This window comes from Acartia tonsa, chromosome 14 (genome assembly GCF_053477335.1).
Source record: "Acartia tonsa isolate MP-2025a chromosome 14, ASM5347733v1, whole genome shotgun sequence".
Taxonomy (NCBI): domain Eukaryota; kingdom Metazoa; phylum Arthropoda; class Copepoda; order Calanoida; family Acartiidae; genus Acartia; species Acartia tonsa.
This window is the reverse complement of record NC_137273.1, coordinates 3169870-3197589: the sequence shown is the minus strand read 5'-3', so window position 1 is coordinate 3197589 and position 27720 is coordinate 3169870. Positions and strand designations below refer to the sequence as shown.

Below are 27720 nucleotides of genomic sequence, written 5' to 3'. Positions count from 1 at the left end.
TCAAATTTTGATTTTTTTTTTGAAGTTTGAAGGTTTTTTAGCTAGTAGCAAATATTAAGATAGGATTGGGAAACACCTAGGAAAATGTGTTCACATTCGGAAACTAAATTCAGTTCATCTTTTTTAACTATAGCTTGTTTTGTAACTTAGGTGTCAACATTTTAACACAAACGATTACGCCAAATTATAAATAAGTTAAAATCTTCGTGTGTGAGAGAGAGAGAGAGAGAGAGTGAACGAGAATAGGTGTTTTTCATTTCGTATTATAGACAGCTTTCCATTGATACTATATGAAAAATTATAAGATTAAAACCGGTTTTGTTACCCCCGAAGGGCCAAAGGCCTGCCCAACAAAACTATTGATTGTAAGGTTTTAATTTCTTTTTTCATGGAAAATTGTCTTTAACGGTACATGATTTTTCAGTAATGTTTAGAACTGGTTCAAATCCAGCGGATATTATTCGGTTTCAAAGAGAATTATCAAGAAATCAAATTCACTTGTTTTACATTTTCAAAGTAATTGCATTTTTAAAATCTCCATTTTTTTATTTATTTATTTAATTAATTTATTTATGGTCTTATCGAATATTAAATAAAAATAAACAAAGAATATATTTAAAGAACTTAAATATATAAGATTAAATTGTTAATTCTTTATGTCACGGGTATAAAATCGCACTGTGACACCCATGATTTGGGAAATTCAGAAATTTCTAGTGCCCATCCAAACAACCAAAACTATGCTATAAAAATCAGCGAATCATAATTTTTAGTTCAGTTTTTTTTCAGTCTAAAACCTAAACTGCTTTTATCTTCGTATCGTAATTTTTTTTTATTCAGATATTATGAAATCATAGAATAAAACTAATCATCCTAATACTTACGACTCTGCCCCTAGAGGCTTATAATTGCACTTGAGGGAAGGGGAGGGGATATCGATCTTCCACTCTACATCTATGTATTTTTTTAAAATATCAAGAGGAATTTTTCCAAGATAAAGTTCATATTCAATAAATTTAGCTATATAGTGTATTAGACTTTTTGTATGCAGACTAGAAAAATTCTTGTTTTAAAAGATTCATAACAACCAAGAGTGCTTGAAACTTTAAAACTATGAACCCACTTCCCACTAGAATATTTTAGTGTACACGGGTGGACCCTCAGATGTAAAAACTTTATTTTAGTGTTTGGCCAAAATGACTTAGCAATTGTATCTGTAAGTACGTCTAATAACACCCTTTGCTATTTTTAAAATCCTAGAAAATTTTTTTTTTGCAAGAAAATTGCATAAATTCGCAACCTTTTTTAGCACCACTACTTAACTCGAGTTTTAAAACTTTTTATATAAAATCCTTTTTACAAAAAATATCAATAATTACTTAAAATTAAACCTGAAAGAAAAAAAATCTCATTACACGTGTTAATTTTCATGTTTTAGGTCTTTTTTTGAGGAAAGTATAACTTCCACATTTTTGACAATAATATATTTTTTTAACATTTCAAAGTAAAATATAATAAAACTTAAACGATTTTTCTTGAATTATTACAAAAAAATTTCAAAACCACAATAACTTGAACATAGAGTTCTCCCACCGCATCTCAAGCTTTTATCATTCTAAGTTAATGAAATTCTATTATTTCAAGTCTTAGGGTCTTTTTAGCGCTTTGGTATTAGGCAGTAGTTTATTTCATAACCCTACACAAAAACAGACAGAGAAAGCTAAAATTATATGTTTGTTTATTTTGTGTTTTAAAATGTTTGATTTGCGGATTTTTATGTTACTATCTATATCGATTTCCTCGATCTTATCACAAGGTACATTATTTTTATTTTATTTTAAAAGCGCGAAGCATTTCTGCATTTAAGTAGTGTACGTCCATTGCTTCTATAAGTTATCATGTCTGTTGGTAAAATAGGTATTTAATTACTTGGATGTTGCACTAGATTTTCATATACTCTAATAAAGTATATAAAATAACCCCAGCTGGCTAAAATAATAATACCCCGCATCCATTCACTCCCCTCCTACTTGATAAACAAACTGAATAAATAAGGTCCATATTAGTGATTTAAATTCAATATCCGTTGTATGTCCATACGTCCGTCTGTATTTCTGTAATGCTAATTTTCTACTGGCTATAGACGGATTTTTTATATGGGGGGATTGTCGTACACCCTACCACACGCCTATATTGTTAAACAATCTTTTAATTTCATTTCAGTATCAAAGCTACTTTATAATTAACTTAATTTGTCCGTATGTCCATTCGTAACGCTATAAGAAAATGGACAGCTAAAATTATAGGTGAAGATTTCCTGTACAAATTAAAACATACAGTATATAATTTACTTGGCCCGTCGGTATGTCGGTCCAGCTTCAAAAAGATAGAAACACTTAATTTTTATAAATGTTTTGTTTTAATGATAACTGAATATCTGATTTATTATACCTCACTTTGTCCAAATGTATTATACTTTTTGTGCTTTTTTATGGCTGTTGTCACAAGGATCTAAAATGCCAATCATTTGATATACATCCTTTTCCCCAATGATTATACACAAAATTACCCCTTCTGTAAATACAATTAGAAGTTATAACATTTTGACACTCAAATTTATAAATCAAAACTCGCCAAAGATGCTATGCCAAATAATAAGAAAATTTATTATAAAACTTTGAGGACTAGATTCATAAACAGCCCAATGTCACCTACTAATGTTTTTAATTTTGATAGATGGGATTGATTATGATGATGAATATGTGGCCTTGTCTTTTGTTAAGTAAGTACATTGATAGATAGATAGATAGATAGATAGATAGATAGATAGATAGATAGATAGATAGATAGATAGATAGATAGATAGATAGATAGATAGATAGATAGATAGATAGATAGATAGATAGATAGATAGATAGATAGATAGATAGATAGATAGATAGATAGATAGATAAATTTATTTACATCTCCAATGATGACACACAAAATTATCCCTTCTATAGAATAAAATCATGATTGAAACATTAGAACACTCAACTTTATAAACTAAAAACTTTAAATTCAGTAAAAGTCCCCAAAGTTGATATGACAATTTATAAGAATACATCATTGTAAAAACTTTGGGGACTAGATTAATAAACATACAATTGTCCCCTAGCTCTCTTTCTATCTCTCTCTCTCTCTCTCTCTCTCTCTCTCTCTCTCTCTCTCTCTCTCTCTCTCTCTCTCTCTCTCTCTCTCTCTGACGAATATGCCAAAAATAATAGAGTAGCACATCAATAAGGTTTTCGATGACTTAATGAACTTTTATTTTAGGGACTCTCGCAAACTATGGGACCAAGGAATTGTTTATTATGAAGTTGACCCAACTTTCAGGTAAACTAAATTTCCAGTATGGCTTCCAAACAGATTAATATCCGGTGGATAAGAACCGGTTCTGAGCCACACTGAATTTAATAATCATGTATTGTATCATATTATGGTCAATATTCTACAAATAAGGGGGGGGGGGGGGGTAATTGCAACCATCTCGTAATCAATGTGTAAATGGCACTTAGAATTCGAATTATGAAATTTTGCATAAGTAATCCTTGGTAGGTCTATTTTACCTAAATCGAACAAAAAGTTGGAAGGGTAACAGTTAACGGCTGGCGGCTCAGCCGTTTAGCCATTATTTTGGCTATCTTTAAGGCAAATCCATCACTAAACCTATCTCCACATAGTACTCTTTGCCGTTCTAAAACGTTAACAACGGTTCTAGCCGTTAGTAGCTTGTACTAGAAATCAAAAAAATATTTTTTGTATCATCTCACATGATTTAAAGCAAAAATATGTATCAAAAAGTTTACGTAATTTATGACAGATTTGCCCTAAAAATAGCCAAAAAAAACGGTTAATTGATTCCGAGATTACCCCCCCCCCCCCCCTTAAATTATAATCATAATAAAACTGGAATAAATCTAATAATTGGTTGGACCGATATGGTTCTCCATTATAGTAAATCTTCTTACAGGTCTAGTAAATGTTCAAATTGGTATTTATTTGTAGGGTGCCTCCGCCCTCCCATTAAAATAACTTTGTATTATTGATGTTTTCATCCTTGTTTTAATTATAGTTTAGAGCAAAAACAGGCTATTAGAGAGGCTATGGATTATATCATTACAAAACTGGAGCCAGGTATCATTTTTTCAAGAAGTTTTTACCTAGCAGTAAGCATTCCATGACATGCTCACGTCATGTTCAACAACAAAGAATAAGTAAGGAGAGACTTTCTCTCTCTTTCTGTTCAAACACCCAGGGTATTAGGTGAATTAACATCCAACAGATAAGTGATAACCAACTCTTTTTTTTGCACAACTTTTGTATGGAAGTCATAACTGGGCATGTTAATAGATTGCGCCTGATTTGGGCCAAGACATTACCCCTTCTATTTAACAATAAATTTTTTGTAAGAAAAGCTTTTCTACATGATAACTTGCGACTGTTGCTTAACATCAGGGAGGTTATGGGTTTGAATCTCGGCTCAACTAGAAATAAGTATTCCATAAATCAAGTAAAACGGAGAATCTTGACATTGTCAAAAAAAGTTATAAATCAACATTCTGTCAACGATTATAGAGTTGCTAGCTTTCTAATTCCTACTGAACTATTACAACAATCACCATTCATAGTTAGATATTGACGGACAGACAGACGTACGGACCAGCAGATAAGTTTTCTTGTTGTTAGGTTGTATACAGTTTCAGCGCAGGAATCCTGAGGAAGATTATTACTATGTCAATATTAGAAAGGTGGAGAACGCCTGCTCTTCAGGAATAGGTATTCTAATCCAGGCATCTAAAGGGATAAGACAATGGCCGATAAATTGATGTACACTCCAATGAAACGTTTGGACACTAAACTTATGAACCAACCATCAAAATATAAAACATAAGCCAACGAATAAGAAAACGTTATTTTTAAACTTTAGGGACTAGCCCAATGTCACCTCACTCCCTGATTTCAATCAGGCTTCCTCATATAAAAAAGTAACAGGATTTTTGTCTGTCTGTCTGATATGGTTCTACTTTACAGTGAAGCTTTCAATAGGTCCTGGGAAGGTTTATAACTATTTTGGAAGTGGTAAGCACCACCCTTCCAAGTTTGGATTGACAGTCAAAAATAGTTGTAGCGACTTGGCTGAGCTTTGTTAATATTCCTGGCGCTATTGGTTGATTTTCAAAGACCCAATTGACAGTCAGTACAGAGTCCTCGGGAAGGGGACATACAGTTATTTAACCCCCCCCCCCTCTATTGTTTTACTCTAATGTCTGAATAAACTTGATGCAGTTTTATACTTAACTTGCTCTAATGAAATGACAAATGAGTCTAGATTTCTTAATTACATTAACTATTAAAGTAAAAATCATAACTATTACAATAAGATTAGATTTAATATTCTTGGGTGTACGGTATAACATACATAAAAAGGAAAATGAATAAAATGAATATTATATATTTTCATATACTGTCTAATTTTATTGATATGATTTATTTTATATGAAAATTTTCTTCCCAAATGGCAGTTTTATAAAAGGTAGTTAAGTATGCAGTAATGTATATTCACACATTGTTTTCATACAGGCCATATATTTAGGAAGAACGTTAAAAGGTGACCTGATCACAGACATGCAACTCATGGATGACTGTTTCACTAGCCCAGGTATAAAGTTAAAGTCCCCCTTCCCCCCACAGGGTAAAAACTCTTAATTTTATTTTAAACTTATGCTAAAAATAAGTCTGCACTGCAATCTGTGGCATGCACGCATTGCACAGGGTTTTGATAGGGAGAGGCGATAATATTTTGACAACCCATTTAAACCAAATCGAGGGGGGTGAATTATAGTCCATTAAAGGGGTGTTATTTTAGTGTCAGCCTTATTTGTCCACCTGATAGATGACACTGCTTTTTGCCTACCTATTCTATTGACGTCAGGAAATACCCTATACCAGGGGCGTCCAAGCTTTTTTTTTTGGGGGGGGTAAAAAATTTTAGGGGGGGGGGGTAATTCGTGTTTGGGGGGGGTAAAATGGCGCGCGAAGCGCGCCGAAATTTTTTTTTACCCCCCCCAAAATTTTTACCCCGGGGGTAAAATTTGATTGGGGGGGGTAATTACCCTCCCTAAAGTCTGTTGGGGGGGGTAAATACTCCCCCCAAATCTGTTGGGGGGGGTAATTACCCCCCCCAAACTAATTTACCCCGGGGGTAAAATTTTTGGGAGGGGTAATTTAATTATGTAAAAAAAGCACCTACCTAATCTATTAAGTTAATAAGTACTATCCTATAACATAAAGTAGTAAGTAAGGTTTATTTGACTATAGCTTCAGATTTCATTACTTTTAATACTGAGTTCTCCTTTTTAGGAAAGCTTCACATAGATCCCATGATGGTTCCACACTATTATAGGTCAATCCTTTGAGTGGTTTTAGGCTATTTTTCTCCTCCCTTTTTACCCTTTAGAAAACACGAGTTCTTAGATGCTAAGGGCGCCACTACTATTCAAATATATAGTAGTATCTCATTCTTTAGAACATAAAAATACAATAATTAACTCACTAACCAATGAACCAATATGATTATACTTTAAAGTGAAGGTCCTGGTAAGTTTTATAACTAGTTTTGAGACACCCTGACATCCTCCCAAAAGAAATCGCCTATAGAAATTCTTTTTCATTATTTAATGAAATATTTAATTTAGTTAGGTATCTATTTTATGGAATCTTCAGTGCTTTACAATTACATCATAGATCCCCGGGATGGTTTTAGCCCTTATAAAGGCCCAAGCAAATAAAACATGATCAAACTATTAAATTTTTTGTTATCATTGTTAAGAACTGTTTTAACTGGTTGGACTATATTGGGGTATAGTCCCTTTTGTGGCAACGCTCTTTAAGGGGCGTTTCTTCGTTTTTTTCACACAAGCTTCTCTCCTATTTCTAGCCCCTGCGTGGGGCCAATTGCTTAACCATGTGGGGCAATCACCTAAACCAATATAACCTATCCTAAAATAAACTATCAAAAGCCATTTTAAAAATACGACGAATTGCCCCTTAAGGGGCGTTGCCACGATGCAAATTATGTAAAAGACAATAAAAAGAGAGAGAAACAATTTAACAACAAACAACTTATGTTTCATGTAATTTTCTGTCAATCGATTAGAACATGGAGATAAATGTCATTTAATGAAGATATGTCAAAATAATAACGATTTCGCCTAGCAACTGACTTGGCCCTGCCCTACCCTAAAGATTTTATGACTGACTGACAGTTTGCAATGATATAAAGCTTGATACTTCAACGACTAATGTACTACTTATTTTATTTTTGGTAACACAGTTCACCAAAATAACTTTAAATCTTTTTTTTCAATTAAAATATAACTTCACTTTTTTATTCTCGTTTAGCGTGCATGATGAAATTTGTAAACAATAACAATCTGTCTGCTATGAATGTATTCGTAAGAAACCTGTTTTTTGGAAGCCGGTTTAAATGTCGTCTTCAAGATCTGATTTAATTGAAACATTAGGATATACTTTTCATTAACTATTAGGAGACCAAACGAGGAACATAAAATATATTACACCTCAAGGCTCGAGTCACACTATGACTTTTTTTAGGGGGGGGGGGCGGGGATTACTCCCTCCCCCCCCCAAAAAAATTTTCAGTAAAATTTTTTTTTTAAGAACATTCAATTTGGGGGGGTTAAATACCCCCCCCCAAAAAAATTTTTTTAAAGAACATTTATTTTGGGGGGGGTAATTACCCCCCCCAAAATGGTTCGGGGGGGGTAAATACCCCCCCCAAAATCATTGGGGGTGCCTACGGCACCCCCAAGGTAGGGGTAATTTTTTTTTTGGGGGGGTATTGTTCAAAAAATTTTGGGGGTGCCTACGGCACCCCCAAAATCGTTTGGGGGTGCCAAATGGCCCATTACCCCCCCCCTTGGACGCCTATGCCCTATACCCAATATCTTTTCTAGGGGGATATTTTCCCCCTTCTATTTTTCATTCCCTCTACTATAACGTCAATAGAATATGTAGGCCAAGAATTGTGACATATATCCCCATTTTCATAGAGCACTAAACACAGCTACAACCTATAAACTTGTTAATTAACATTCAGGTACTGTGCTCCATGAGTTGCTTCACACCCTGGGAGCGGCACACGAACATATCAGGTAAATTGTAAAGGAGAACCATATCGGTCTAGTGGTAAGGGATATCTTAAACTACACACAGACAGATGACCTAGAAGACCCTATACTTTTAATCTTAGTTTTAAAAAATTGGCATGTTGGTTTTTCCCATGGTAAGCTTAACTGTAAAGGAGAACCTTATCGGTAGATTTTAGCATACCTACTCTGTATCTCCTTATTCTGGTTGGTCTTCTTTTCTGCTCTAAAACCAAGTAAGCTAAAAATGAGGCTTTATTGAAATCTACTATTGACGCATTTCAATTTGATAATTCTTGCAGGTTTATTCAAACTTGTTTTGAACAATAGATCTATATACAGACATTTACCTCCCTTCCTTTTTCAAAGACCTATTTCGTCTGCTTCTAAATGATTTTCTGTTACTTGACTGTGTTAACATAAGCGACACCATTGGTTGATTTTCAATAACCCAATAGAAAGGTTGCACAAGGTGATTGCGATGGGGAGATACAGTTATTTAGCCCTTTCTTCCTCTAGAGTTTTACTCTAATTTTTTAACCTTCTATTTGTATTAGGCCAATGATGGATTTATTATTACTAGGATCTTACACCAGATTTTCATGTACTCTAATAAAGTGAAACTCGTAACAGGCTGAAAGAATGACCCCCCTATCCACGCCCTTTACCCCATCCCTGCCATACTAACTGAAGAACAAACTGACCAATATAAATGACAATTTTTCCCCTGTCAATATATCCACGTATATACTATATCCATTTTTAGGCCTGACAGAAATCTGTTTGTGGAAGTTGACTGTGACGGTATAAAAGCTGATGCAGAAGATACGATATTTCAACAATTTACAAGAAAAGATCTCTTTGGAAAAACATCATTGGTAAGTTGGCATGTCGGTTTGTAATCAGGAATCTAAAGGGATAAGACAATAGCAGATAAATTGATGCACATCCCAAACAAATTAGAAAACGTTATTATAAGACTTTAGGGACTAGTGTAATAAACAGTCCAAACAGTTCTATTTCGTTTAAAATGTCTGCTTTTTGAATATTAATGTCTAAATGTTGTTTGAAATATTGTTCTTTGTCTATTTCTACTAGCATCTAGTGGCTATGTATTAAGGGGGACTAGTAAAAAGCTTAAACCAACTTAGGACTTAAATCTGAAAATAAAAAAAAGCCTAAAACCATAACAGGGTCTGTGTGAAGTTTACCTAAAAAAGTAAACCCAATCGTTTCAGTAGTTTTAGATCAGGATATATGTAGTCACCTTTCGGGAAATTATATTGTCGAAAAATGTTGTCCCTCATAATATTTAAATAAATCTATATAAACATAAACAAACACAAGGACCTGTCTGCCTGAGGTCAATAATGCACTATAGAGAGAAAGAAATTAGACTAGCATCAGCTGATTTGAAAAATATGGGGCAAGATTGATTATCTATATCTACTATGTCTATTGTTACTGACCATCTATCTACTATATCTATTTGTTACTGACCATTTATATCTACTATATCTAGTGTTACTGACCATCTATATCTACTATATCTATTGTTTAGACCCCATATGATGTGAGATCAATTATGCACTATAGAGAGAAAGATATTAGACTGGCCTCGGCTAATTTGCATAATATAGGGTCAGATTAACCATCTATATCTACTATAACTAATGTTACTGACCATCTATATCTACTATATCTAGTGTTACTGACCATCTATATCTACTATATCTAGTGTTACTGACCATCTATATCTACTATATCTATTGTTTAGACCCCATATGATCTGAGATCAATAATGCACTATAGAGAGAAAGATATTAGACTGGCCTCAGCTGATTTGAATAGTATGGGGCGAGATAGACCATCTACATATAATATATCTATTATTACTGACCATTTATATCTACTATATGTATTATTTAGACCCCATATGATCTGAGGTCAATAATGCATTATAGAGAGAAGGAGATTAGACTAGCATCAGCTGATTTGAATAGTATGGGGCGAGATAGACCATCTACATATAATATATCTATTATTACTGACCATTTATATCTACTATATGTATTATTTAGACCCCATATGATCTGAGGTCAATAATGCATTATAGAGAGAAGGAGATTAGACTGGCCTCTGCTGATGAAAATAGACCAGGTAGGGAATATTCCAGTATGGCTTCAAAACCGATCAATATCCGCTGGACTAGAATGGTTCTAGGCCGTAATGGAAAATCATGTTTAGTATCATATTACAGAAATGTTCTACGAATAATAAAATAAAAATCACATTATTAATACCTAGCCTATTAACTATTACAAATTTGAGAAATCGCCTCTTGAAAAAAAACACAGACGGACAGTCTTAAGTCTTTGATTGCTTTTAAATTAACTTTGTTTGTTTGCAGTAATGGATGTAAAATATGCGTGGATATTATGAAAATTTGTCGTCGATTTATGTTGCTACTATGGACATCACTTATTGGTCAGTTCGTTAATCTAGTAGAAGGGTAGGAAATGGGGTAAAGAGGGTTGATGGGGAATATTCTTATTTTTGCCATTTGTGATTATCTTTTTATTAGAGTACATGAAAATCTGGTGTAATAGATCCAAGTAATATTAAATCCATTTTTTCAGTACTGAAAGTACGACCAGAATATGCAAGAATTCAGGATCTCTCTGGTGAAACTCAATTGGTAGGCTTGCAGGGATCTCAACGGATAGGATATTGGACGATGATTCGATGTACATCCCCGAATGATGATAAACAAAACTACCCCTTTTATTAAAAGTTTAGTAAAATAATCCAAAGTTTTTGAGCCAATGAATAAAAAAATATATTTCTAAAACTTTGGGTACCTGTGTGATACACAGTCCAATGCCCCCTGCATTCCTAGTAGGCTAAGCTACTCCACAAATTGTTATTACTCGTTTTCTTTTAACTTTGCATTCTGCCAGCTTTTAAATTGGTTTCTTCTTTGTGCCGAAGTTACTCTATAATATACTTTGTCCGTCCATCAGTTCTTCTGTCTGTAAGGCTACAGGCAATCGTGGTTTCCTCGGCATCTTTTTAGACTATGAAGCTGAATTTTTAGTGAAGATTCTATTACCTCTGCGCATCAACTTTTTACATTCATTTGTTCGTCTTTATGTCAGCAATGCTATGCTAGTCATTTTCAAGGGATATGTGATTATTTTCACTTCGACTTAAGCAATAAAGCTGATATTTTTAGTGAAGATTCCTATGACCTCTGCGCATCTTTCATTATTATATCCGTCAGTAAGTCAGTGAATTTTTAAGATTGACTTTTATTGAAGCTATAAAGCTGAAATTTTTAGTGAAGATTCCTATGACCTATGTGCATCCGATATATACATTGTTTTGTCCGTCTGTCGGTCAGTAATTCCTTTTTAACAAGGATGACAACATCCATAAGTAGCGAAGCTCAAAAATTATGAATAGACATCTGGGGAAAATGATCTATAGAGTATGTTATAAAAAACTTCAATAATAAAAATGACGAAACCTTTTTAAATTCCACCCGTTTATCTTGAACAGGAGTTAAGAAAACCACAAAAACTTTAAAAACTAGGAATCGATCTAGCATCCAAACTAAGAAGGGTACCGTAATAAAACTTGATGGAAATATGTAGAGTTTAAACTTATTCAATCCCTGAAATTTTCAGCTGTCTATATTGTATAGGGATTGAAAAAATCAAGAAAACCTAAAAATCTAGGAATCGATCTAGCACCCCAACCAATAAAGGCATTTTAATAAAACTTGATGGAAATAGGTAGAATTTAAATTTATTTAATCCCTGAAAATCCATTCATCTTGAACAGGAATTGAGAAAATTGCAAAAAAGTAAAAATCTAGGAATCGATCTAGCACCCCAATTATTAGACAGATGGACAAAACAATGTATAGATTAGATGCGCACATGTCATAATAATCTTCACTAAAAATTTCAGCTGTCTATCTCTAATAGGAGCCGAGAAAATCACGTTTCTCCCATAGCGTTACTGACTGACTGACTGACGGACAGACAAAGTGAATTATAGAGTAGCTTCGCTACTAAAAATGATTATATTTTTTTCTGTTTAGGAACTTTCACCATCTGATATTGTGGAAATTTCGAGGAATTATGAATGTTCACTCAAGCCAGGAACTGAGGTATAATTCTGATTAAAATTATTGGTTGGAAACTATGGACACTTAAACTAACCAATCTCTATAAAAAGTACCAACATTTTTTTTACCCAACTAATCAGAAAACGTTGTTATAAACTTTGGGTAGGAGTGTTATATAAAACCCAATGTCCCCTCCCTCCCTACAATGATTGTATTGTAGAAAGAATGGGTGTAGAATATAGGTGGATATTATGACAAGGGAAAAATTATCGTCATTTTAGATTGCTAACATGGAACTCGTTTATTGGTCAGTTCGTTCATCCAGTAGAAGGGGAAGGGTTGGGGGTAAAGCGGAGTGAGAGGGAAATCGTTATTATAGCCCGCTGCAAGTTTCACTTTATTAGAGAACATGATAATCTGATGTAACATCCAAGGAATAAAAAATCTATTATTATAGAAAGAGTATGTCAGCTATGTGAACGAGATAACCACAGCCCTTATCAAGCACATCAAGAATTGCCTCGACCAAAAGGGTAACAGCGCGTTATGCTATCTGTCTGAAGTTTAAGATCTCAGTAATTGCTTAATAAACCAGGTTGCGCTTCCATGGGAATGTACTTAATATACTATGTTGTTTTAAAGATATTTAACGAGGGACGTAATTTCCGGTCCCATTTCTGAAATTTTTTTAATTACTATTCTTATTTTAAAACTTTCAAATTAAAATGTAGGAGTGATTCCCTTTAAGGCTAGGGGCAAAACCACAAGAAATACGGGTATTGTCGGTTTCGTGACATCGCCTCTTAAGGGGCATTTTGTCGTATATTCACAGAAGCTTTTGATGAGTTATTTTAGGTTAGGTTAGGTAAATGTTAATGATTGCACCGCAGGGGCTAGAAATAGAAGAAAAGCTACTGTGAAAATACGACAAAATGCCGCCCCTTAAGAGGCGATGTCGCGAAACTGACAATACCCAAAAATACCTTTTAATGCAGTGCAGGAGCCTATTGGTTGTTTGTCTGGATTCAAAGTTGCAGAGGAGTATCTCGACGAATGGAAGAACTGGGATGATAACAGCAGTGACTATAAAAATGCCAGGTAGAAATAGTTACTTATCGCATCGTATTAAAAACAGCTTTCCGCGGACATAAAAATATACAATTATAGGATTAAAATCAGTTTTTTAGCCTCCGAGATGCCAAAGGCACGGCCTTAATTTGTTATCTTGTGATTGAACATTATATTCGAATAAAACTGGATATGATACGATGCTAGGCATAATTTTCAGTATGGCTGAGAACCGGTTCTAATCCACCGGATATAAATCGGTTTCGAAGTCAAAGTGTTCCAAATTTATTTCAAATATATTGATATAAAATGGTCCAATATTAAATACAGTTTGACTTAATAAGCGCATTTGACTACAACCCAACACCCAACTTTAAAATAATAAATACCCGAATTTTACAATTTGAATTAGTAAGAAACCATTTTTTAAACTGATTAAAGTTGGCTAATTAAAAGACAATTTGAGTATTTTTCTCCTTTGGTACTAGTCCTATTTTCTGCAAGTTATTAAAAGATTCACTTTATTTATAATCATTTTGGTATTTAAATGAGTAAAATTGTTCACAAAAGCAAAAGTACAGATTATACCTGCCCATGATAAGGATAAGGATAAGGTATAGCCAACAAGCAAAATGAATCTAAATCATATTTGGGGGCAGATAGAAATGTCGTGTTTGCCCCCCTATGACAGCTGAAAACACGTATAGGTTTCGTGATATTTCCTAAATAATATATTTGTTGGTATGAGCTGATTCCTACAACTGCTATGCCATAAGCGTAAAATTTTTGAGTTAAGAATGAATAAGAAAAACTATAAGCACTAACAAGAACAAGAGGATCCCACCCCTCTTGAAATAAAAAGCTTAAACATCATAAACAAATAGGATTTCAACAAAAATGGTCATGCAATCAATATCCATATTTATTAAGGAGAATGCTGAAGGAGATAGAAGAGAATAATAATAACACTATATCCATATTTATTAAGGAGAATGCTGAAGGAGATAGAAGAAGATAATGATAACACTATATCCATATACATTAAGGAGAATGCTGAAGGAGATAGAAGAGGATAATGATAACACTATATCCATATTTATTAAGGAGAATGCTGAAGGAGATAGAAGAGGATAATGATAACACTATATCCATATATATTAAGGAGAATGCTGAAGGAGATAGAAGAGGATAATTATAACACTATATCCATATTTATTAAGGAGAATGCTGAAGGAGATAGAGGAGGATAATGATAACACTATATTCATATTTATTAAGGAGAATGCTGAAGGAGATAGAAGAGGATAATGATAACACTATATCCATATTTATTAAGGAGAATGCTGAAGGAGATAGAAGAGGATAATGATAACACTATATCCATATTTATTAAGGAGAATGCTGAAGGAGATAGAAGAGGATAATGATAACACTATATCCAGCAATAGAGATGCCATTATTGATATATTCAGTGAGGACAAGGGTACTGGCCCACGTTGTCCATAAATGAAGAGATCAAGTGTCCGAACGTTTCAACCACTAATTGTAATCTACAAAAGGAGTAATTTTGCGCTACCTTGTTGTAAAATTGTAAAAAGAAACTTCGGTCGTATCCTAAAGGGCTATCTTTATATTCTATTTAAGTTTTCCCTTACCTAACCCAACCTAACCTACCTTAAATCCTATATAAAAAAGTGACATGATGTTTGTCAGTAAAGATTCTTATAGGTCCAGGAAAGGTTTATAACTATTATGGAGGGAGGGTACCTCCACCCTCCCAGCTGAAAGTAAAACTAAAAAGTAAAGTTGTAGGTCGACCCCCTGGCTTTTCTTTCCTCAATTGCACCTTGAGGCCTCTAGGGGCGTAGCCGATAGTCATATAGACTAGACATGTAATATCAACAAGCAATGTAAAACAAACTATAGAATACTAAGGATGACAATTTCCATGGAAGCGAAGCTTAGCAAATTAGAAAGTCAGACAAGCTAACATTACCAAAATATAGTAACAACTCATTTAAATTTTAAAAAAAAGATAATAGGATGATTATATGAAATAAATTGTTGTTTTTAAAATGACAAAAATCATCATGTTTAAAATGGACTTACAGACTTTCTGGTATTGATTATAGGGTTGTTACGCTTTCTAAATTGTTTTAACAGTAATCAATATGCCAAGTTTGAAATCAAATGTAGAAAAGCTTGGCTTTTGAAAATAAATTGTATCCTTTAATTACTATGTTTTTTTTTGTGCTTAATATTGATGTAAAATATAAAATGTAAAGTAGCATATGAATCAAATAAAATTTCAATACATAAGTTATGTTCATATTTGGATCAAAGCTTCTCTATAATATGCTCTAAGTATTATCATTTAATGTCTATCTAATTCAGCAGATATAGTCAGGGAGTAAGGGAGGGGACAATGGATCGAATATTCAATGTTTAAGAGTCTCAGACTTTGGGTACTGGCTTAAAGGGAATAGGCATGAATACAGCAGATTCTGACTGTCATTTTGAATACTAGCGCATCAATGCCCCGCTAACTAGCTAAGTAAGTTTTGAATATACAGACAGAAAAATTTGTTATTGATGGCTGGCTTTAACAAATATTTTACCCCAAGAAAATGTCATTTCATTTACAGAAACTCTACTGTGATATTTATACAATCTAAGAACCCGCAGTTCTAAACAAGAGTTTTCTAGTGATTAATTACAGAATGTTTACTACATTGTAATGTATTGGCAATTTAATTTTCAAGTAAATGATTTTTTTCTTAAAATTAATTTTGTTCTAAATTAGATTACCATGATCCCTTTACAATTTTAGTCAAATTTTCTTGATAAATCTGGTTTTCTTTGCTTTTCAGCGAACCCTCTTAAATTGAATTAATTGCCTATTGTCCCCTCCCTTACACCCTGAGATGTAGTAACCCCGACCCCCAAAAAATTATTTTTCTTTCTTAAAATATAATTTAAAAATGGGTTCTCGAAGTTAATACCCCCTTTTCTCCGCAGTGCCTCTAGGGGCTTATTCGATAATTTATATGTAATGTACATATTTTGATAGGAATCTCAGCTCTGTGTTGAACTTAAGATAATGAAAAGATACGACAATTTTTCCATAATTGTTTGTATATCTCAATTAGTATTTTTTAATTGGCTCTGTTAAGAGCCGGTTTCTGTTGTATGTCAAAGTCAACAAGGTTAAGCACGTTCACCACGGATTCTCCTGGCTAGCTGGATATCCTTGGGCATGATGGTGACTCTCTTGGCGTGGATGGCGCACAGGTTGGTGTCCTCAAAGAGACCAACCAGGTAGGCCTCGCTAGCCTAATGCAGAGCCATAACAGCGCTGGACTGGAACCTGAGGTCAGTCTTGAAGTCCTGGGCAATCTCCCTGACCAGACGCTGGAAGGGAAGCTTGCGGATCAGCAGCTCGGTGGATTTCTGGTAACGTCTGATCTCACGGAGAGCAACGGTACCTGGCCTGTATCTGTGAGGCTTCTCTACGCCACCGGTGGCGGAGGCAGATTTTCTGGCGGCCTTGGTGGCCAGCTGTTTGCGGGGAGCCTGTTTGCGGCGAGCCTGTTTGCGGCGAGCCTGTTTGCGGGGACCCTATGCCTGTGCGACTTGCCCCCTTACTACAGAAGCACAAAAAATCATGCATAAGAATACGGACAAGAAGATGTAAAGAGCCTTTAATAAAATATTTTAAAAAATAATTTGTGAGGAAAAACTCACGAAACCTTTATATATTTCTAATTTTTATCCACAAAAACTTTGAAAATCGTACTAAAAACACCAAAGATGGGAAATGTAAAAAATATAAAAATAGCCAAAACCCTGCTAAAAAGCAGTACGACCGCCATGTCCCACCCCCTAAGAAATTTGCTTAAAACCATCACAGGGCCAATATTCCCTGAGGAGGAGTAGTTACTGAGATATTAAGCTTCAGACAGATGGACAGACTGACAGGCAGACATCGTTCTACTTTGTATTGTATATAACAAGTAAAACAAACTTAAAATTGAAAAAAAAAATGAAAATCTATTGAAATTATTAAAACAAGGAGGACAACATCCATAAAAAGCAAAGCTCTGAAATGGCAGGACAAACAAACATTAACACTTGCCAGGACTGAAAAAGCGTAATATAAATGTAAAAGTCTAAACAAAATTGTAAGCGCATTTGTTGCAAACCTGCTTCAGGATAATGTTTAAGGACATAATTATAATTTTCGGACTTGATTATAGAGATGCTTTGCTCATAACACTGCACATAATTGTAAAAGAAATCATTATTCCAAAATTAAATAAATAGTATATTATTTAAGACAAAAATATTTGCATAAAAGTAAAAAAAATAAGCATGTTTTAAATGAACGTACGGGCTTTCTGTAATGATTACGTAGTTGCTATGCTTCCTAAATTATTATAGGAATCATTATGGAAAGTTTGAAATCGGCGGGACAGTTTTAATATGTTTTAATTAACAAAAAGAGCTAACTGTTCCGGATATAAGAATTATTTTGGGGGAGATCCACCACCCTCCAAAGAGAAATCGCCAAAAAAAAAAAAAAAATTTTAACCCGAAAATAAGAAATTTAGTTATCAAATTGAACTTCCCCCCTCATGAAGTGCCTCGAGAGGCCTCTAGGGGGCGTAGCCGCTAGTGACCTGTACATGTAATGTGATTTTTTATTTTGAAAGGAACAGCCAGAATTTAGGTTTGTCTGCTGTTAAGTGACAGTTGGTAAAGAGACACTCTCATTGTTGAAGTAAAATAATAGAGAGGACATGTGCTATATACAACTCTGCCCACAGAGCGGGGACCCTGTCCCAATTTTGTACTGGTCTTTGAATTCTAATAGCGTCAGAAATATTAACACAGCCATGTCAATACAAAAGGACAGAAAGTAATTTGCTGGAGAAAAGGGTCTCCACCACTCGGAGAAGGTAGTTGTCTGGTTACATTTCTCTCATATCCCAATAAGAACAATCCTACTATTGATTTTGGTACAAAATTATGAGAATATATATTTTTCTTAGACTAACCCCTGCACCCTGTAACCAATTTTGACTGACCTAAACTTTAGTAAACCACGTAAACAAATACTTTCACAATACTTGACTTATTTTTTCAAAATAAGGGTTTAAGGGGTAGGGGATAATTATAAATATGAATTCAAATATAAGAGTTTCTCTTTAATACAGAAATGCCGCAATTGATAAAAATACTCAGCTACCTATAAATTTCCATGGACAAGAGACAGTGATTCTGACAAACAATTCTAAGTGAAAAGTGAAACAGCCCACTTACTTCTTTTACCCCCTCCTTACCCACTTCCCTTTATAGTATACATGTATAGTAAAACAAAAAGATTGCAACATCCACAAGTAGTAAATTAAAAAAATATTTTGGATGGAATAACGGTCCAACGGACATAGCCAGTTATAGAGCAGATGTTCAGTGGGCCTAAAAAATATTAAGTAATGTAGAAAATCATGAGACATTTAAATTACAAAATGTTAAGGTCTTTTGTCTCATAACCAACAGACTGAAGTACCAAGTGTATTAAACATTGGATATTAATTTGTATAGGGAATCTTCACCATAAATTTCAGTCCTTTTTGTGCTAGCCAATTAAAATTCAATAAATATCTACAAAATAAGATAAAGTGGTTATAAAACTTTGGGTACCGGTAAAAGTTACTTCCAAATGTCCCCTCCCTCCCTGCATATTTCTAAAAGTGGGGTACATAAAAATTTCTTGCCCCAAACCAATTAACCTTACTCTTGACCAGTGAGGGAGGGGACATTGGGCTGTTTATTACACTAGTCCTCAAAGTTTTATAATAACGTTTTCTTATTCGTTGGCTTTTGATTGGTTGATTCATTAAGTTAAATATTTAAATGTTTTAACCAATGATTTTAATATACAGAAGGGGTTATTTGGTGTATCATCATTGGGGATGTACATCAATTTATTTATGTCTTATCCCTTTAGATCCCTGACTATTGGCATTATTTTAGTAGCGATAAACCAAACAAATTTTCCTTTAAAACTATAATACAAACACTGCGAATTTTAAAAGAAAAAAAGTTGACCCTTAAAATTCCACCTTGAAGTGATACTTTTCTAATAGTTTATAGTCCACTAAGTCGTAAGCAGTAAAAATTAAAATCCATTAAGTCCCTTCTAACGAGATATATAGTTTAATTATTTATTTGGTTTTATAATTTTTTAAAGACAACATATACATTTAAAATACGATGTATACAATTATAACAGTTACAAAAAAAATACAATATTAATGTCAAAGTATGACATACAAATAGCGCCTGAAAAAAAAATAGAAACAAATATCAATTATGACCAGAAATAACATGATGATAATATTAAGGAATTACAAATATTATAACAAGAAAAAGAAAAATTTACAACCATAAAAAAACGAAAATTGTAATTTCTGTCGGAATTGTATTTAAGGACTTAACTTCCATAAAGTGAAATAACACATTAAAGAATGAATGGAGTTTGGTTCTAACGAGATATTGGCAACTTTTTGCACACATTTTCGCAAACGGCAATTATTTCCTTTATTTGGAGTTTTGGTTAATAACATTTACATAAAAGTTTTCAGTAATAATCATTTAAGATTCATTGTTGAGAAGAAATGACTGAAAAAGTGTGTTTCCATGCAAAATAAGCTTAAAATCTAATGATTTTAAAAATTAGCGATTTAATAATAAAATATTTTTATAAAACAAACTTTTGAAAAAGGTTTAAGATAACTTCATAAAAGTAGCATTTAAGTAGGATATTTTTCTTGTCTTTTAAAAAAATACAAATTAAACATAGTTAACGACTATTTAATTAGCAAGAATGGTAATAAAATATTTCAACTGCTTAAACCTTTTTGTGGCCATGTTATTTACTTAAACAGAAATTCTATTTTGTCAGAATTATAAAAATAATGAAGTATTTTCAAAAAAGCTTGCAAAATAAATGTAATTTTATCAAACTTCCTCACAGTTTATAGAGGGTATTGTTGTAAAATGTTAATTATCAAAATAAAATCTTCAATTTACAACGTTTAAAACACCTAAAAGTAAATTCTAAGCAAAATTAGATTTATTTCCTAGATTTAGAGTAGCTGCGCTACTTAAAAACACATCTAGTATTAAAACCAATCAGCTGATCAAATTGCTATAGACATCATTTGTTGGGTTGGGTTGCCGACTGCGGCAGTTGCCAAATACAGCTGTGGCCGCTGATATATTTTTAGATTTCTAACATAAAATATTAATAATTAATAAAAATATTAATAAAAAAAAATATAAAGGCAGCCGTTAGTAATATTTAAGTAAAAAAGGACCTAAAAACAAAGGTTGTTAAATGAAGAAAGCGAAAATTTACTTTGACTCACTTATAGTCGGAAATTTATTATCAAACAGGGGACATACACAGAAATTTTAAGACCTCTAGCTCTAATAGTGGCTCAGATAATAGGGGAGGGGGCGTTTAACACCACCCCCTCACCCCCAACCGATAAAGATGCGACAAGGGGTTCAACTGTTAAGGGTTAAGTAAATTATACAATATGACATTTAGTCAAATTTCAAACAAATATTTTTTCATTAATTCATTTATAAAAATCAATATTATAAATATGAACTCACAAAGAGACGTTGTATGTTATCATAATACATTTAGTCTGCTATGTAAAACAAAACAAATTTTTTTCTTCTTTCATTGCAGGGATGATTCTGGTACAAAAAAAAACAAAAAAAAATAAATTATTTTTAATTTAATTTGATATTACCGTACAATATTTTTTTATATACATAATTTAAGAAATATATTCATAACATCTTCACCTGTCATAAAGACGACATATAAAATCAACATCCTGATAAGGATATTAAAGTTTATGTTAAAAATTTTCAAATTCATTTTATGCTTAAGAAGGAACGAGAAGGAATTGAATCTCAACAATAACTTGTTATTTTGCTTGTATATTTATCATATTTGTTTACAGTTTATTGGTAAAGTTTGGTAATACTTTATTTCGAGTCTATCATGCAGTGCAAAGTAGAACGATGTCTGTCTGTTTATCTGTGTGTCTGTTTGTTTGTTTATAGCGAAGGATCTCGCTAACCGCTGAACAGATTGGGTTCTCCTTTACAGGGTAGCTTCTCATAGGTCCCGGGAAGGTTTATAACTATTTTCTGGGGGGTGGGACACCCCGAACTCACCAAAAAAATAAAAAATAACCCCCCTCCAAATTTTTTTTTTCTTTTTAAAACTAAAATTAAAATAGTGGGGTCGACTATCCCCCCCTCCCCATAAAAAAAATTTTCCCCCACAAAGAAATTTTTTTTTAGATTTATTTTTAAAAAATCTAAATTTCAAAAAATTGGTATGAAAAAACCTCTTAGGGCAGAGCAATAATAAAAAGACAGCAATACTTTTACTAGTTTTTAAATTCTTATCTTTGAATAAAATTTAAAGTTTTATGTATTTTAAAATGTACATAGAGTTTAATTATTATGAATGTATAAATATATTTCAGTTGAAAAAATTTCTTCAGTCTTCTAATCAACATGAAGAGGTTCAGTAGAACATTATTTGTTCTTCTTTGCTTTGTTTCTTGTAGCCAAGGAGAAGTGAATGATAGTTACAAAGATGATCATCTTCAAGCTCAAATCAACCAACTGAAGAAAGAAATGGAACAAATCAACCAGCTGAAGAAAGAAATGGAACAAATCAACCAGCTGAAGAAGGAAATGGAAGAAATGAGGCAGTTGGTGATTGTGAAGCAACTTTGTCCTGATACAGGCAAGTCTGATTTGGGTTCCATTGAAGATGATGTCAAACAAAATGCTGAAGATATCACTGAGTTGAGAATGGATGTTATCCAACAGGATTTCAGAATAAATGAAGTGAACAAAGATGTTCAAAAGCTAAATACTTCTGTCAGCAAAGACTTAGAAACCTTGGACTCAAGTTTACAATCTTTAGTGACTAGTTTAAAAGAAACACTTCCACCTATTGGAACAGTCCTCGCCTGGCATGCTGGCATATCAGTGGAGAAATCAATACCTGGAGGGTGGCAAAGATGTGATGGCTCTTTGATTGAACGAGGACCTCTGGCTGGTCAAAATACTCCCGATTTAAATGGAGATGGTCGTTTCCTGCGTGGCGGTGCAGATGGCAGATCTGGTGAGTTCGAGGAAGATGCCCTACAAGACCACATACACATGGATGAAGGTCACAAACACTCTGACCTTGGTCATAGTCACGTGGATTCTGGCCATTCCCATGTTTTTGACTACGAGGACGGAAGAGATGGCGACTGGTATTTGAGACATAATAGGAATAATTGCCAGTTTAGGACTCTGGTTCAAGATTCTGGTGCTGGTTATTGTATGGAATTTTCAAAAGAAACCCCAATTGGTCATTCCTCCATTTCAACTGATTCAGCCAACATTGAGACCAGCACATCCAACCTTGGAGGAATAAAGGAGGGAAGACTGGCAGATGAAACCAGAGTCAAGAATATGAAGATTGTTTGGATAATGCGTATTTTCTAACTATGTTTCATTTTTAAACTTTAATAAAATAAAATTGTGCATTTCATTTACATTTTTTTTTCTCAGAAATATTACCATATGAACAGTTTTAGAGATAACAGTTTTAATATAGTTGATAAAAAGTCATACTTGACAACAATAAACTTTTTAAATGTGAATCTTTTTTATAATTGAAGTAGGTCCGTCTGTCCTAGATAGATAGATTAAGAATTTAAAGTTTGATACATTTTGAATGTTTAAATATGGCTAATATATCTATACTTAAAAAGTTGCTTTGTTGCAAAAGTTTATCTTGAACACTAACTTTAATAAAATTATTTGTATATAGTATCTAATTGTCATTGGAATCATTGATATTTTTTTAATAATTCTATCTTTTCAAAATGCTTGAAACGCTTAAAATACGCAGTAATGTATTGGCCCTCGGAGTAGGGTTTAGACTATTTTGTATGAGGATATGCCCGCCCCCCTCTCTCATCCATATATGGGTTACACACCTGTGAAGACAATTTTGCACATAACCAGACATCCTAAGACTAAAAGAATTATTTTACATCTCCAAAAAACCTTATATATCTCAAAAGAATTTGTTGCAAAGTTTGGACACTGCTAATTTCAACCAACCAATCAAGATTTTACAAAAGTACTCAAAGTTTTAAGGCAACGAATAAGAGAAAGTGTGTTTATAAAGCTTGGGTACTAGTATAATTTACAAGTCCAATGTCCCCTCCCTCCCAAACATTTACTAAGAAATGATTAATTTTAACGTCTTTAGTATGATTTTTTTATGTCATTAAACAATTTAATACAAAAATTATATACAGTAATTATTTATTTTTTAACCCATTTTTAAGTATTATAATAATTAATATAATCAAAATAAAAAAATGATTAAATGAGGGCCCTGCTGTCGCAGTCACACAAACCCCAGCCGCATTAATCAGCAGCGTGGCTTTGAAAGACACCCTATTTGCTACAGCCACCCAGGATGTGCTCTAAATTGATCCACCCATCAGCCTCGCAGTTTAATCAGCCACCAAACCATCCTAGGCCACAGCCACATTCATAAGATATCAATTCAGCTGCCCATCAGCCGCGCGGCTGCCTCAGTCAAGCAGTTTATTCAGCAACCCCAATAAGCAACAGCCTCAGCTAACCGCAGCCACCCTCAGTGACATGACTGTTTAAAAGCTGGATCCGAAGCAGCAGCCACTCTAAGCCGTGGCCAGCCCTATCGTAAGCCACGCTCAGAAAACAGCGGCAACTTTTGTTTCAGTTGCAGATACAGCCACTATCAGCCGCAGCTGCTAATTTGTACTGAGCCGCAGGCATACTCGCCATAAACCACACTCAGCCTAACAGCGGCACTTTTCTTTTCAGTTGGAGACACAGCCATCTAAACCATAAGCCACAGCCACCATCAGCCGCAGCCACAAATTTGTACTTAGCCGCAGGCATGTTCACTGTAAGCCACTCTTCTTAGCCACAGCGGCAATTTTCTTTTCAGTTGGAGACAGAGCCATCTAAACCATAAGCCAAAAACATCATCAGCTGCATTTGCAAATTTTTGACTCAGCCGCAGCCATGCTTACTGTAGGCCACTCTTCTCAGCCACAGCAGCAATTTTCTTTTCAGTTGGAGACTCGGCCATCTGAACCATAAGCCACAGACACCATCAGCCGCAGCTACAAATTTGTTCTCAGCTGCAGTTATGTTCACTGTAAGCTATTATCAGCTAGGCGGCTGCCTCAGTCAAGCAGTTTATTCAGCAACCCAACCATCCTAGGCCACAGCCACAAGATATCAATTCAGCAGCTGCCCGTCAGCTGTGCAGCTGCCTCAGCCACGCGGTTTATTCAGCCGCCCAATAAGCCACAGCCTCAGCTACCCACAGCCACCCTCAGTGACATGACTGTTTAAAAGCTGGATCCAAATAAGCAGCCACTCTAAGCCGTAGGCAGCCCCATCGTAAGCCACGTTGTTTCAGTTGCAGACACAGCTTCTATCAGCCGCAGCTGCTAATTTGTACTTAGCTTCAGCCATGCTTACTGTAAGCCACTCTTCTCAGCCACAGCGGCACTTTTCTTTTCAGTTGGAGACTCGGCCATCTGAATCATAAGCCACAGACATCATCAACCGAAGCCGCAAATTTGTACACAGCTGCAGGCATACTTGCCATAAGCCACTCTCAGCCTAACCGCGGCACTTTTCTTTTCAGTTGGAGACACAGCCATCTAAACCATAAGCCACAGCCACAATCAGCCGCAGACGCAAACTTGTACTCAGCCGCAGCCATGTTTACTGTAAGCCACTCTCAGCCTAACAGCGGCACTTTTCTTTTCAGTTGGAGACACAGCCATCTAAACCATAAGCCACAGCCACCATCAGCCACAGCCGCAAATTTGTACCTAGCCGCAGCAGGCATGTTCACTGTAAGCCACTCTTCTCAGCCACAGCGGCAATTTTCTTTTCAGTTGGAGACAGAGCCATCTAAACCAAAAGCCACAGACACCATCAGCTGCATCCGCAAATTTGTACTCAGCCGCAGGCATGCTCGCCGTAAGCCACTCTCAGCCTAACAGCGGCACTTTTCTTTTCAGTTGGAGACACAGCCATCTAAACCATAAGCCACAGTTAGCCACAGATATCATCAGCCGCAGCCGCAAATTTGTACACATCCGCAGTTATGTTCACTGTAAGACACTATCAGCCACAGCTGTTGCCGACCCCTGAAATAAATTCAAATATGATACATTTTAAAAGCCTACTTTGTTATAAACTAGCGGCTTCGCCCCTAGCCTCTAGGGACTTTGCCCTAAGAGGTAATGAACTGCGTTAAATAAACCCAATTTTTTGTATTTTAGATTAAAAAAGAAAGAGTAAAAATAATTGGTGGGTATATTTCTTATACAGGATATTATTTAAGAATATGCTTACATTGTTAATTATTGAGATGCTTCTTTAATAGCATTGTTGTATAAGGAATCAAATGACGGATGGACGGACCGTTCCTAATTATAGAAAATCTTTGCTTGTAAAAAGGAACAAGGGCGAAGATGATTAAAGTCCCTCCCCAGATTAAGACGTCATACGATAGAATAGCTATGGAGAGGCCAGTTTACACTGTAATTGACCAATGGTAAAATTTATGCTGGCCTCTCATTGGTTATTTTATCGTGTGACGTCATAATCTGCGGAGGGACTTTAATCATATCCACCAAGGACACTTTAGACAGGAGCAGGTGAAGAAACACATATAAACTTTTTTGAGACCAGTGTTTTAGAGATCCTTGGAGCCATTCAAATATGTAGGAAAAAACATTGAGAAAAATCTAATTGGTGGAAAATATTGAAAGTGAAACTATAAAGAAGTTTTTTAAAGGCAAAATAAGATTTACATGGGGCAAACAAACATGAACACTTGAAAATTATTTTTTGCTTAAGGAAATGAGACTTTAATTTAAAAGTCTTAACAAAGATTTTTAGTTACATTACTTACATTTTTAGATGTTGATTATTAAGATGCTTCGCTCATAACAGTGTGCCTTGTCGTCCTAGGAAACATCAATATAAAAATCAAGATTACAGGAGAAAAATAACGCAAACAAGAAGTAGTGGGACAAAGTGACTCAAAAATTAGCCATGTGATGTCATAAAAATGAGGGACTATCCATCTCTGTTTTAGAGGGCTTCTTTCCCACTTTTAGAGGCTTCTTTCCTTTCATCTCCTCATTTTTATGAGTCACTTTATCCCACTACAAACATAGATGACAAACATTGTTCTAACGATTTCAAACTTTACATGATCCCTATAACAGTTAGGTACAATTTACACAGCGTAGCAACTCTAAAGTCTGTACGTCTATTTGAAAACGTGCTTATTCATAACTTTTATTTTAGATTTTTTAAAAATATGATGAAAATGAAACTATCCTATTCATCTGATTTTGGAAAAAATGATTCTTATGACAACAAGGAACAATATTATAAGCGAGGTATCTCTATAATCAAATTATAAAAATGAAAGTATGTCCTTTTACTGTATCCTTTATGAATAATTTCGTTTAGACTTAGACATTAATGTTCTGCTTATTAAGTACTGGCTTTATAAGAGTTATTGTTAGTTTTGTCAGGCAAAAACTTGTTGTCATGTTTCAAATGGACATATGGACTTTCAGGTATAGAGTTGCTATGCTTTCTAATTTGTAAACTGTTACAAAAATTATGATGCTTGAAATCGATAGGACAAGTATACATTAATGAAAAGAGTTTTCTGTTATGAACGAACGGACGTACGGACCGGCCCTAATTATAAAGTTTTTTCGCTTTTATAAAAAAAGAGTCGTACTTACTTCTTTATATGTCTTGCTTCAACAGGATGAAGAAAATTCATGAGTAGATGTTGAATCTTCCAAGTCTGATGCTGAAATGAGAGAAAAGATAAGGAGATAGAATGTTTACTGACAAGATATGGGTGTCAGTGGTAAGAATAATAAACTTAAATGCCAGCATTATTACCCAAAAACATTGCTTAATTAAATAATTGAAAATTTTATTCAAAGGTGTTATATTCTTAGAAATATCTGTGAGGCTTCTCTACGCCACCGGTGGCGGAGGCAGATTTTCTGGCGGCCTTGGTGGCCAGCTGTTTGCGGGGAGCCTGTTTGCGGCAAGCCTGTTTGCGGCGAGCCTGTTTGCGGGGACCCT

General features: G+C 34.4%; 1 protein-coding gene, 1 long non-coding RNA gene and 1 pseudogene across 3 annotated transcripts; 1 reads left to right on the top strand and 2 right to left on the bottom strand.

Moving 5' to 3' along the window:
* The first annotated feature begins 1639 nt into the window (after positions 1-1639).
* On the top strand, positions 1640-15732 carry LOC145306545 (astacin-like metalloprotease toxin 1). Of its 2 annotated transcripts, none has more exons than XM_080148724.1 (14): positions 1640-1816; positions 2737-2782; positions 3316-3375; positions 4115-4176; positions 4729-4818; positions 5636-5701; positions 8162-8216; positions 8977-9088; positions 10292-10370; positions 10850-10908; positions 12319-12387; positions 12803-12878; positions 13341-13443; positions 14808-15732. In XM_080148724.1, exons 1-14 carry the CDS (start codon positions 1756-1758, stop codon positions 14917-14919), a joined length of 1050 nt encoding a protein of 349 aa, XP_080004850.1. In that variant the 5' UTR covers positions 1640-1755; the 3' UTR covers positions 14920-15732. The 2 variants fall into 2 exon arrangements, with proteins under 2 accessions (XP_080004850.1, XP_080004851.1); XM_080148725.1 differs by lacking the exon at positions 14808-15732 and adding an exon at positions 14460-14562 and having other exon boundaries at positions 1656-1816.
* An 888-nt stretch (positions 15733-16620) lies between these two features.
* On the bottom strand, positions 16621-17642 carry LOC145306371 (histone H3-like; annotated as a pseudogene).
* Positions 17643-23827: 6185 nt separating this feature from the next.
* Positions 23828-27473, bottom strand: LOC145306585 (uncharacterized). Its single transcript, XR_013875071.1, has 3 exons — positions 27366-27473; positions 26513-26567; positions 23828-25742 (listed from the first exon to the last, which is right to left on the bottom strand). It is a non-coding gene; the product is annotated as an uncharacterized LOC145306585 (long non-coding RNA).
* Between the last annotated feature and the right edge of the window lie 247 nt (positions 27474-27720).

Coding starts and splice junctions, on each gene's coding strand:
- LOC145306545 (XM_080148724.1), top strand. CDS start 1,756: ATGTTTGATTTGCGGATTTTTATGTTACTATCTATATCGATTTCCTCG. Junction 9,089..10,291: donor TCTTTGGAAAAACATCATTG/GTAAGTTGGCAT, acceptor TGTATTATTTAG/ACCCCATATGATCTGAGGTC. Junction 10,371..10,849: donor TGCTGATGAAAATAGACCAG/GTAGGGAATATT, acceptor CCATTTTTTCAG/TACTGAAAGTACGACCAGAA.